General features: G+C 37.2%; 1 protein-coding gene across 4 annotated transcripts in view; it reads right to left on the bottom strand.

Annotated features, from left to right (window-relative positions):
* Positions 1-13490, bottom strand: part of PLEKHA6 (pleckstrin homology domain containing A6) — a 73463-nt gene that overhangs the window by 24036 nt on the left and 35937 nt on the right. For all 4 annotated transcript variants that reach the window (XM_053454349.1, XM_053454352.1, XM_053454350.1 and 1 more), the window contains 3 exons: positions 829-900; positions 642-750; positions 61-165 (listed from right to left, as the gene is read on the bottom strand). In XM_053454349.1, the coding sequence (XP_053310324.1) occupies positions 61-165; positions 642-750; positions 829-900 (286 nt within the window). The remainder of the gene's footprint in view (positions 1-60; positions 166-641; positions 751-828; positions 901-13490) is intronic.

Raw genomic sequence — 13490 nt, 5'->3', positions numbered from 1 at the left:
CTACATGGAGGCAGAATGTGATGAAGGGCTTGGTTATGTGATTAGATGAAGGTCACGCACCTGTTTGTACAACCAGCCAGTCTTTATGACCTCGGCATTCGGATTCCTCTTCATGGAGTTGGAACGTTTTCCAAATGCAATGCCTTTCTTGGAAGGTCTGGAGGGCTATAGTAAGTAAAACACTTTCTGACAATGGCCTCAAAATAGAAATAAACAGGAAATAAACTGATGTCTTGTCCCAAACAGAACATTTCAGAATGTAAGACAGCAATGTTTCTATAATTAAAAAATAGGAGAGAATATAAAAGTCCAGCTGCTTATATTTAAAAAGTGAGATGCAGTAACACAGCATCCAGCACAGGACCTTTGTCTCATGAATGACAGGTGGGTTCATTGGCTTAGACTGCAATGGAATTGAGTCTCTAAATAACAGTCTCATTAAAAGCTTAACTGTTTAAAAGTGTACATGGCTTAGTGATGAAGACATATTATAATATGCTATTCATTTAATAATGCCTTTTTACAAACAAGGGCTATTTTGTAATAAACATGATATGGCTGAAACTTGTGTCCTATATGGTCTACTAGACCCTATAACAAGAAAATCATTATCCTTAAAGCAAGTGTGTAGAAGCTCTCACCCTGATGCTGGGCCCATCCGGAGAGGCATCAGAAACCATAGTAAATGAAGTGCTTTCGTTGGATAAACTCGTCGAACGCTTCCCTCCAGCCTCAGCACTCATGTCAGACCTGGGTGTAAGGTGGAATGGGTTTAGCTCATGTTAGAAGAAGCAATAGACTCTTGGCAGAGCTGAACCATACTCTTACCCTTGATGTCCAATTTCCCTTGGGATTTCTCCAGTCACTGGGTGCAAAAGGGTTGTGAAACGTTCATTGTGGCTACAAGAGAACGAAAGACAAATACAGTTAGTCAATTTTATAAAATGTGTTTGAAAAATATAGATGCTTAAAATCCGAGAATGGAATTCAAAACCATTTGAAACAATACAATGGTACCAAATGAAGGCTCTTCCCGTTCTAGGCAGACACGGCAACATATTTACACAAACTAAAATTCTCAATACAAATTGTTATATTACAAAGCTGTACATTATTAAGGAATAATCATTTTAATTCTGGGAAAGGTTAAAATCGAATGTCTTCTTCTTCCATGGTCGAACATTTCTTGCCACTTAAGCTTCAAGCTGCCAATCAGTGGCAATGAAGTCTTTCCACTGAATTAGATGGGAACACTTTCCACATGCACATGGGCCTAAACAGACCACTGCGCACATCATTCACCATAGCCAGTGCTGGAGCTGACTGGAAGTGGGTTCATCATGTGCAGGGAGATATGTTCAGCTGTATGCGTCTCCTGCAAGGCATTTAGCCAGTTTAGGGAAAGGGGCAAATTCTGCAGAATTACTCTCATGCATTTGCAAAATGGACCACGTGAAAATTTATAGAGACCACACAGTTATCATGCAGTGCGTTTAATGGTTGGATAATTAAGATTGCTGCTCCCATGGTATATACATAAGATGGCTTCTTCATACTTATTGACTATTTTCATTTGTAAATATTCCCAGAAATTAGGGTTTGGTTAAAGTAATGTTACAAATTTTGGGTTACAATGGCCACTAGGTGGTTTTAGTAATAGACCCACGAAAACTTTGCTGATGGAATTTAGTATGATTCCAGTCTTGTTTCCCACATTGACTCCTCACACACTGTATAAATGTGTTTACGTTATCCACATTTCTCCGTTATTTGTCTCTCCGTAACACAGAATTTTTTTTAAGAAATACCTTATGAATCACTGATTATTTGATATGGTGTTCTTTTCTGATGACTAATACAATAGATTGTTAATCTTAAAACAACAGTGCAACTTCTTAATCTTCTTCTGCCTACTCATATATATGTAACACTTAAATATGTTATAGGAACATCATTCCTAGTACTGTTTTGAAACAGGACGGTTTCCAGAAATAATTATTTTGCTAAATATGTTCAATTGTGACACAAAAACAGACATTGATAGGATGCTACCACAGAAAACGGTTCTTAAAACGTTGTTATTTTTGGTGATTAAATCTTAGGAGGAAATCCTTTAATGAATCCGTGATGCACAAGGAAGTTCTGCTTTATGTTCACATCTTGCCAAGAAATGTGTGTGCATCAGCCTGAAAAAGCTGCAGCACAGCTGCCACTGATTTCATAATAATAATAATAATAATAATGATAATAAAATATTCTTGTATTACAGGCCATGTGGTTATTTTGCATTGACAGAAATACAAGTTCTGGTGTGAGTTGTTTTACAGTTGGAACCCAGTGCAACTTTATCCAGTGGCTGCAAAGGTCACTCTACCACTTAGGTTCTGTAGAATAATTTGTGAGCACACAAGGGTAGTATGTTTTCTGTAGTTTTTAACATGAAACTAAACCCCTAAAGTGTAGAATTTAACTTGTGAGGCCTAATTCTAAATGGCCTCCAAAAATGTATGTGTTTCTTCCTTTTAGTCCCAGTACCAAGCAAGCTACTCCCCAGTCTACCCCTCCATCTACGTACACAATGGGGTCCAGAGCATGTATGTAAAATTAAAATCTTTATATACTGGTATGTTAAGAAGGTACCATTATTTTTTACAACTACTTTGTGTTATACTACAAAACATTTAAATTAGCGGATGTTCTTATTTTTATAATAATGCTGTCTTTAAAACAAAAATGGAGGTGAGCAAAACGTACCAAAGTGCTTGCAATCCCCATGACAGTAACATTCAGCACAGTTAATAGTTAAGAACGCTTTCCCCACAAGATACCCATTGCTGTCAGTAGAGCGGTTTCTGAAGCATTAAGTACTGCAATGCAGCACGGCCTCCATCAAATTGTCCTTGGGGGTATTGTACGAAATATACACCCATGATTCTGTTTCAAACCATATCACTACTTGGCTGTTGGAAAGGCCTTGGAAGCAATAGCAGTAGGAAAAAAGCCTATGAGTACAGAACATACCTGTCTCGGTTGTTAATTCGAAATTTCAGCATGCTTCTGCTTCCTCCTGCCCTCAGAGGTGAGACTGGAGGCAGACAGTGTAGAGGAGGAACATGTGCATGTTCCGGCCAAAGGAGGACAAACAGAGGATCAAGGAGAACAGAGCAGGCCACTGGGCAGAGACGTTGTGGCAGCAGGGAGGTAAGACAAGCATAAGGACAGCAACCTTAAGTATCATGAGGCATTCACAGTGCTAATTTGATCAGACTTTGATTTATAAGACAGAACCTTTGCTTTTATCAATCTGGACATTGCGGAAACACCTTGAGAATACAGATATTCAGGGAACCCAGTATTCTGATGTTCACGATTCATTCAGATTTTTTTTTTCTTAAACATTTTATGGCTGAACTTAAAATTCAACTTTATTCAACAAAATAAAGTATTCATTCTTACCAAACAGCTATTGTTTATCACCTCTTCCAAACATTTTGCAGTACTTTAAAGTTAATAGAGGTTTTCAAGAGGACAGGTCCATTCCAGCACAGCAAAAATAATGTGGATACTCTTAGAAGCCAAATAAACTCATCGGCCACCATTCTTGATCTTAACGTGTAAGCCATGTGATACAAGTCCATGCTTTCTTTTCATATTTCATATTCTTTTGTTTGTTTGTATGTTTATAGGTTTTATTTCAGGTTTGACTAATCTGATAAATCTGACAATCTCTCATTTTATTTCTGTAAAATCTGTATGTCTAATGCAGGCATTCCAATTCACAAGTAAGCCTGCTCTATAAAGAAACGTGTGTTCTGATGGCTGTATATAGGGGTCATTAGTATATTTGTGCAGATCTGCTTGTTGCCAGCAGGGGCCACACTTCCCTTACATCTCCAAATTCCTGTGACCTTAATCCCCTCATTAAAGGGTTTTGCTGTAAAACCTGCAGGGTTAGAGATGGCCTCAGTTGTCCCATTTTTCCCTCTCTTAAAGCAAGAAAATCCACTAAACCATTATGATCACAGCTTTGGGGGGGGGGGTTATGTCAAATCCCCTCTTTTTTTTCAGACACGATCTATGATAGAATTTCAAGCCAAGATCCAGGCTGCGAAAACAAGTCGAATAAATGCTTTTATTATCAACCAGCTATCACAAATCCAAGGAGTGTTGATTGTCTGCAAAATATCTAGGCTTGGTATGAAAAGTGTTTAAGGAAGACGTTCATTCTTAAAGCACAGTAGACAACATTTATTCATAATAATAGTAAAAGCCAAAAGGTAGGGATACAATGAAAAATAGCTGTTAAAGAGTTAAAGTTCAAAATAGCTGGAGTATTATTCTGGCTCACCATGGTAATTACAGACAATTCTCATATACAGTATTGTGGCTGAGTACACGTACAGTATATATACTGTATATACACACATATATATATATATATATATATATATATATATATATGTGTGTGTGTATATATTTTATACAAACACTGTAACCAGGGTTGGAACTCTGGCTGTTGTGGAACACAACTCCCAAAACACTATTCCAATTTGTCCGCCCATCACTCTTGTCTAACATAACTGAAAGGATGAATTGCATGAGCACCACTAAAATCATATTGCATATAGCAATAAGGGGGCTTCAGATAACACACAAACTGCGTTTTAAGGAAATGAGTGGATCTTTTATCTTTAAACATGAGCAGCCCGTCCGCAGAAAAGGTTCTCCCCAGTAATGAAGGATCCCCTCCCCCTGTCAGCCTCCCACATCAGGACCAGCTTGCCTGTATTTTTTGGAACAGGCGGCTGCAGATAAGGTGTTTCCCGGATTCCAGAGGCTGAGGGAAGAAACATCTGGACCTAATAATAGCCGCGGAATGTGAGCCCCCTTACTTCGAGTCACACAATACCAAGATCTGCTGAAGCCCCTCAATAACCATTGAGCAGTTCGACCAATTATGGAGACAAAAGAGAAGAAATGTAGTGTTTACTTTTGGCAATAGCGGGGTCAAAAATGAATTACAAAGAAATGTATTGTGCAGCATTCCAGCAGTTTAAGGAGGAAAGTGAAGTCATTACATTGAGAGAAGTACTACTTGAGTGGCCATACTCCACCCTGTTCTTGTGTATGTGTGCATACTAAAGAAATACTTGAAAGTACTCAGTCATGCAGGGCCATGTTAAACCAAGCTATACACATAAAAAACTAGAATAGCTTCTACACCCAAATATCAATGAAATGCATTATAATAAACCTCTCTCCTTTCAGAGTATCTTATCCAAAATGTAATGGTTTTCAATGATTATATGTGATAATGCAGAGCCTGCTTAGTAAATAGACTCCTAATAATATCAGTGACCTATTCAAACCTTGTATTACTAAGGTGTGGTCTCGATGTGACGAAGTACACTTGTTATGGCAAGCACCGTAAAAATGGAATTAACAACTGTTTTGTTAATTATTCATTTATTAGTCAATACTATCTTTTACTTGAAGCCCAGTCAGGGTGTTCGACTTCAGTGGGGTTTATTCACTTATAGTTTGTCTTAGAACTATAGGTTAAACTCATCAACTTTTTTATACATTATGACAGGCAAGTTCTGTAACGTTTCTCCGTCAAGTAGGACCAAGCTGGGCCCGCACAATTTTTAATTCAATAAGCAAGGTGACATCTGACTGATTTAAGTTTAGTGAATAACCCCCCCATTGCCCTCACAGCCTAGTTGCATGGAAAAATGAACACATCATTTCTGTAATTACACATTCACAAATTCCTGCTATACTTACTTTTTAATTGTATAATTTCAACAATTTCAAATGACGCAAACCCTTCAGTTTTAAGAACGCAAAACCCCCACACGGAAGCGACTTCCAACAGTGCCACAGAAAGGGGGGCATCCTTCTTGACCCCAAAATGACAATCTGATTTTTCACTGGATCAACAAGCTAGAACTCATCATATTCTTACATCCTGTTATAACCCTGTATATTCTGATAAAAAAAAAACCCAGTCCATACTTAAAAGCATTGAACTTGATAGCACATGGGTAGGGAATTCCACATCTTTCTTGATCTTACTGTAAAGGACGCTTTTTGATTATTTAGGTTAAAAGACAAGCTTTCGACGGTTATCCTCCCTTCATCAGGTCTGAAGCAATACTAATCAACATGATAGAGGTTACAACTTAAAACAAGTGATGGTATAAGAGAAGGGGGGGGTTGAGTGGGGTGTCGTAAATAATAGGTCTGGAGGTGAGAAATGCAGAGAGGTAGAGAGATAACCCAGGGACATATATATATATATACACACATATATATATATATATATATATATACGGTATAGTCCTACTAATGAAGAAGCCATACATATTTGTATGAAACGATACCCCCACAGACAACTATTGTCAGAATAAGTCTTTTCTAAATACTAGAAGAACAAAAAAAGAATGTGATCAGTTCTCCAACTGTAATTAACAGAAAATTCAAGGGTCAGTGAAGAGGTAGGGAATGTGTATGATCAAATAGAAGGATTTTGAAGCTTACGGGTTATATATAAACGCCAGAAATTAAGCAACCAGCAGGAACAGAACACAGGTTGCTATAATGATTGCTCCACAACAGGGTGGTTGTCCAGAGATAAAACGATTATTAATAAAAACATCCTAAAAATTGTAGAACAATGCTCACCCAGAAAATCTTTTCTGATCTTATAATTAACATAACGTGTTAATGTGTCTTTAAACTCAATTTACACAAGATTAAGCCATTAATTTGGACTGATGTAAAGAGCTCTTATTTAAAATCCCTATTTACGAGATGTGTTGCTGCCTACAACGAAGGAGGTGGGTATGTCGCCTAAAAAATGAGTAATGCATGAGTGATTTGCACTAACTTTTCCTGTCTTTTCTGTTGAGATAATAAAGATGTACATATATATATATATATATTGCGGAATAGGATGGTGTTATATAAAACAATAAATAATATATATATATATATATATATATATACACACACATATGCTGTGGAATATGATGGTGTTATATAAAACAATAAATAAAAATAATGTTGTAAAAAACCAAAAAAAGGTGTATATTTTGTTTGACAAGCAGAGGATTTGTTTTGGTTTAAAAGTTAGCCTTATGGAAAATGAGATCTACGTCTCAGGGTGGCAGGGCCAACATTATCTAATCCACTTCCTGCCCTCAAGTCCTCATCCAGCTGCCTGAGCCAATCTGCAATATGCAATGGGACGGAAATAAGATAATAGATGGAATAATCACGCAGTCTTTAAGGAAGGGAAGTTTCAGATTCTCCACATATAAACACATTTATATTGCTGCTTATTTTAATATTGGGTTTACTTTGTGTAAAATGGCAGATTTGGGGAAAAGTGACAGATCAGCTTATGTGTGATTTCACAAGAAAAGTTACACATTGATGAAAAGGGTTGTTGGAGGACGCACACGCAGAAACCCAGCCAGACACATTCTGTTCCACATTTTAGATTGTTTGCTATCTTATCACTGGCAAAACCAGAACACGGTCAAAAGGTTAAACAAAGAATATATATATGTATTGGTTGGATTAGATATATAAACAAACATGTTCAAACAGACAAAACAATATATCCAAATCTAGAAAATGGTACACACAGAGCATAATCAGTTATTTGCACCCATTAAATAAGTTAGATGAGCGCTTTAGGGATGTTCTAACAACAAATTTCTTGGATTCACACAGTGGACACAAGCGCCAAAAATATGGGGTGACTGTCTAGAGACTGAGCCATGCAGTCCCACCAGCAAAGAATGAACATCGCTAATGTACTTACAGCTCAAATTAATTAAAAATATATGTAAACAAGAGGCTTTCAATTAATAAAGGAGCACTTAAGTATATTTATAGTGAGGTGTATTTGCTGGTAAATTCCTTTCTGTAACAGTTAGCGGGGTGAGTGATATGTAATAATTCTAGAAACGGAATAGAAAATGCACACACTACAGAATACTTGTTATATAGGTCACCAACTTATTTTCCCAGGGCCTAAAGATCAAATATCTAAAATTCCCATGGAAGATTAGTTGGTAAAGACTAGAGCTGATCGAATTGGTGTGTCTATACAGGCTGACAGGGTTGTGTCACATTCAACGCTGATCCAAGAAAATCATTTCCGCTCTCATCCGTTTGAGGTTGGTTTAAATTGAAGGCAGAAATAGTATGGTCTGTTTTTGTGAAGCTTGGAAAACCAAGGTTAATAATTTACATTTAATTTTACCTACAAATGGGAACATGCCCACAGGACATGAATATCCTATAATTGCACAGCATACAACGGGGGTGGGAGGAGGTGATTGGGATTTCTTCTTACAGTAGTTTCCAATTATTCCTATTATGTGTTGATGTGACAAATCTGAAGTTTGTAGAAACTTGTATCTCCATGCATTATTATACCCTTTCAGTCCTTCGTCTGCGTGCCTCCCTCTCCTATCAAAAATAGAGGTGGTCAGCAGCACCAAAAATCAACAGGCGCGCAAGCCGGGCTCCACCAGGACCCTTAATAACAAATAAACAGACGAAGGCTCAGCACTTGTGAGGCCACTGTTTGTGTGTGGACATTAACATACCCTGAGAAACCTTTATATAGACTTGTCTGTATATGTGTGTGTTTGCATACATATATGTACTAATGACATTGTATATTATGCATAAATGGCATATATGGGGAAATATTACATGATCATATACATATGTTTCCCTAGGTTAGTTGTAAACTACTTACCTTTTAGTCACTTAAATATAATTATAGCAAAACTGCACAAATTTGCCAAGCTCCCACAAGAAAAAGTGTATAATGACCCTCCACACCCATTGAAATATGTATGTTTTCCTTGAGTATAAAACACTGTACCGTATGCAGTTTTATAGTCTAGTACAGAAGTGGGATTTATTTTATCTTGCTCTAATAACTTTATTTGCAGGTTAGTATAGTATAGTATAGTATTGTAGGTTTAAAAAAGACTTCAGTCCATCAAGTTCAACCTTTCACACATACCTAGTTCTAAAGGTTGCCATTGTAAGCAGTTGCAATATTTTGGGTGACTTTCCCTGGTCACCACACTTAGATGAATTTGTCTATTATATATATATAATACATACTATGACAAAAACATGTGAAAAGTAGATTTTTTTTAAAAACTGAGTGTGTGATACCAGTAATTAAAAAAAATGGCCAAAAAGGGCTACTTCAAAAATGACTGTACTGTTCCTACATAATACATAACTAAATCAGTGAGATGGCTTTCAAGGAAACTTTTAACATTAAGAAAACATAGCACAAGGTCAGCTTATTTTTTTTTTGACAGAGACACTCACTGGGACTGGACTTTCATAATGCTTAGTAATATCAGGGATTTGTCCTACTTTCTTGCAAAAGTCTGTTTTTGCGAATATAGCCCAGAATGTCCTGTGACCCAAGTCCATGCAAAGCTCTTTGGCTCACATAGATGGAGACAGATGTTGTTCTTCTCAATCTCTTTCACCCAAATTCCAGCCACACCCAGCCCAGGCACTCTCTCCCACAGAAACAAAGCCTGCGCAGCATCGCTCCATTAACTCTGTTAGAGAACTTACAGAACATCGTGCATGTTACTTCTGTATTAACTAGATATTGATACCTGAGCATCAGCAGCACTTGTGATCTATTAAAAAAAACATTCAGAGCATTGCATTTTTAAAGGGACAGTTTAATGTCAATGGCACTCTCAGTAAAGAGGAATGCATATTAAATTATATTCTTCAATAATTTATTCATTATTGGCGATTGAAGCCACTAGTCGTGAGAATGTGTTCCCACTGAACTTGATAGGAGCGAGAGCCACGCATGCGCACAGTGGCTCTGAATAGGCCCGTGTAGCCATTGCTAACAGGCAACGCAATATTAAGTTCCAGCAAAACTGACATTTAATGCCAATGACATAATATAACTTCCTTTATAACAACTGCAGGTAGCCCCATTTTCCACAGAAAGCTGTTGCTGGGTACCTGGGGACCAGGCCAGGACCAGAAAGTCCATTTGGTTCCATGCATGTTTGCTCATGGAGTCAATCAATGTAGGCTGACAAAAGCAATGTCTGTGCTTCTATCTTCATCACTCTGTATGGCGGGAAGAGACAGATAATGTGATTGCAAAGTGCCCTCAGTGTTCTAAATATCTGAATAGAAGCTATGCCTGATCAGCACAAGTGCATGCTTTTAAACGTATTCATTAGTTCGTATAGAATATTAAGTGCAAATTATAAGGTGATGAACTACTTATGTCCTGGTTACTCATTGTACAGCAATGTGGAACCTGAATGCACTGCATAAGTCATACAATCATATAAATCATATGTAGCTAGTGATTAATTTAGCCTGTAAAAAAACACAGTAAAAATGTACCCTCTGAAGGTAGCAGATGTCATTTTGGCATCTGACTGACTGATGCTGCATCAGAATTTGACACACATTAGCTGCAACAAAGCCATATTGAGTCCCCAATTTAGGTTCCAAAATTGTGTTCCTCATGGTGCAGAAACCATATGGAAAGTTATAGCAAAAGGCCATGTTCTGTTTAAAACCTACACAAGAACCACTATACAAAAAAAGGGGAGAAAGAGAGGTAACCGAGCATGTTCAGCTATCCTTACTGTCCCTTATTCTGTGTACTGCATCGCAACGTGTTTCAAGATTCTTCTTCCCTTCTTCCAACTTGGTGGTTGTATTACAACGGTTATTTTGACCACTGAACCCCCAATATTTTGTAAGTGAATTCCCGCTGCATATGGAATCATTTTAAAGGTAGCATTTAAGCTATTTATATTGTCTTATCAAACCTACAGCCTGCTGCCTTCACATACTTAATTTTGGATTTTTTTTACTTGACAAAACACTTGGCATTTCAGCTGCGGTATCTATAACACTGTCCATGAACTCTTTTATGAATTTTAATTGCCTTCCTTAAACCTCGCTTCTCTACTGCTCCGCTAAGACACTGCCTCGCATTACAAACCTGTTGGAATCGGTATTTCCCATACGTTATTGTGACACGTCGACCTTCTGTCTGCCTTATGGATCATGGCACACAGCTGTAATCTTTTCTCAAACCACAGCCTTTCTATTCCAAGAAATACATACCTTAGAAAATAAATTAGTTTAACTTTTCGTCTTATGCAGCCACAAAGCCATGATTCTGATTAATTGGGGTTTAATCCCTAGATGTGGAAAATCCCAGTCAGATGGATCAATACATAGACAGTTGAACAAATTCAACTTTAGAGAAAAGAACAAGTACATCAATATAGCTGGTTCAAGCCAACACCGTGTTCAGTCCTGCTCTATAAGTGTAAACCAAACCCAAGCCAACTCAAACCTGTCTTTTTTGTTTAGTATTTTGTACATTTTCTTCTTTCTGTAGGCTCAGCTCACACACAGTAAGCCGAGCCCAGGGTCTGGATCTGACTTGCCGGCTCTTCTGCTTCTGTCAGATTCGGTTGACACTGATTGAAAGCCTACATGTGTCTACAGGCGGACATGTGCATACAATGGTTATGGATGGTGTGTTTAATGTTTTTTGTATACAGGGGTGTTTACTGAGGTGTGTACAGGATGCATGTGTATAATATAGTGAGTTGCTATGGTACAATCTGCTCAAGCGCACCACATTTCAGTTAATCTATTGAAATAATCCCTGTGTTAGGCAGCACTCAAATTATTGGCAGTAATCTATTGATCCAAAAAAGTGAAAACACCTCAATATCATTTTATTTTAATTTCACTTAAAAGACAGACTAAACACCTTGCACATAACACACAGATGCAGATGTTTATAGGACAGGTGCAGGTCCAACTAGACAACTTTGTCATGCATTATGAAGAGTCAAAACAAATATTTTTTACCTAAAAAATGCATAGCTCAATCAGGTTAATTCCAAGAAATATTGCTCATTAACCAGATCCAACTCAGCCCACCTAGCAAGGAATCTCACTGGGACTGAATGCATAAAATTGGTTGAAACCACCATTTTCCTGCAAATACCTGCTTTAAATGAGCCTAAGGGCACTTTTAACTTTTCCTGCAAACCAGAGATGATATACCTACCCTAAGTCTTCAGCACAATTTTAATTAATTGATCATAAACATGTCATGCATTACTAAGAAAAACTGAAGCAACACACGTTATTCATAATAATATGCCACAGCTAATAATCTCTTGAAATAAACAAATAACTTGTTTGGTTGATCATCTGTGCAAAACTGTGGGAATACTTAAGAGAAAAATATTTACAAAACCCACCCACTACTTTGGTCTACAGTTAGAACCACTTCAAAGGCAAACTCCAAATCACTCCCACATAAAACTGAAAATTAATGGGTAAATTAACGTACTAGTAAAAAATGGTTCATTACGGGAAAAAGAGAGAGAGAATTCTCTCAATAAACCGCTTATGGAAATCATTAAAAATACCACAGCCGCACCTATAAATTAAAAAAAATGAATGAATGAGGAGAAAAAAACTGTTGAAACAACTTTCTGCGCGTCTACAAACATATCCATGTATGATAGATTTACATTGGATATACATGTGTATATAAGCTGTATAAAACAGATAAATGTGTGTTCTGAGTCAGACAGCTGTGTGTCAAGGTGTCTGTATCAGGTTACATCCCAAAACATACACTCCATTCCTTGCATTCTTTACTGGATGCCATAGGTGGCAAGCTCTAGCGAAGGCTCAGTCCCGCTTATACGGATAATTCCACAGTAAGGTATCTGCACCTAGGACTATCGGACCAACTGATATATTTCGGTATATACATATATATTGTTCGAAAATGTGGGATCGCTTAGAAATGTCCTTGTTTTTAGCCATTATAATACCATCAAATGGATCAGAACTAATATATATATATATATATATATATATATATATATATATATATATATATATATAGAATATCTTCATTCTTATATAGAGGCCCTTTATCACTCCCATCACTCTTGTGTTGCAATGGCAGGTTGTATTAGCTAATCCAAGTATAAGTTTAAAAGGCTGACTGACCAAGTGCTGTTACAATGATGTTAAGGTAGCTAGAAATTGCCTTCTTTTCCTATGAAAACACATGATTGGCCCCAAACTTCTGAACGGTAGTGTATATAAAAGGTATATATATATATTATATATATATATATATATATATATATATATATATATATACACACACACAAACACACGCACTCTAGGCGCACACACCCCCTCTATCAGCTACAGATGTTGACCAAAGCATTGTCTCGCACTAATCAGGAAAAATAAATGTTTTGTGGTCAAACGAAATCAAATGCTAAGTGGTAAACACAGCGAGGCAAAGGAGCAAAGATACACAAAGCTTGCACAACACACCCGCCAGCTGGACAGAGCCGTATCACAGGCTCCATTCTTTGCTGAAAGGA

The sequence above is a fragment of the Spea bombifrons genome, chromosome 2, assembly GCF_027358695.1.
Source record: "Spea bombifrons isolate aSpeBom1 chromosome 2, aSpeBom1.2.pri, whole genome shotgun sequence".
Taxonomy (NCBI): domain Eukaryota; kingdom Metazoa; phylum Chordata; class Amphibia; order Anura; family Pelobatidae; genus Spea; species Spea bombifrons.
This window is presented reverse-complemented; position numbering and strand designations above follow the sequence as displayed.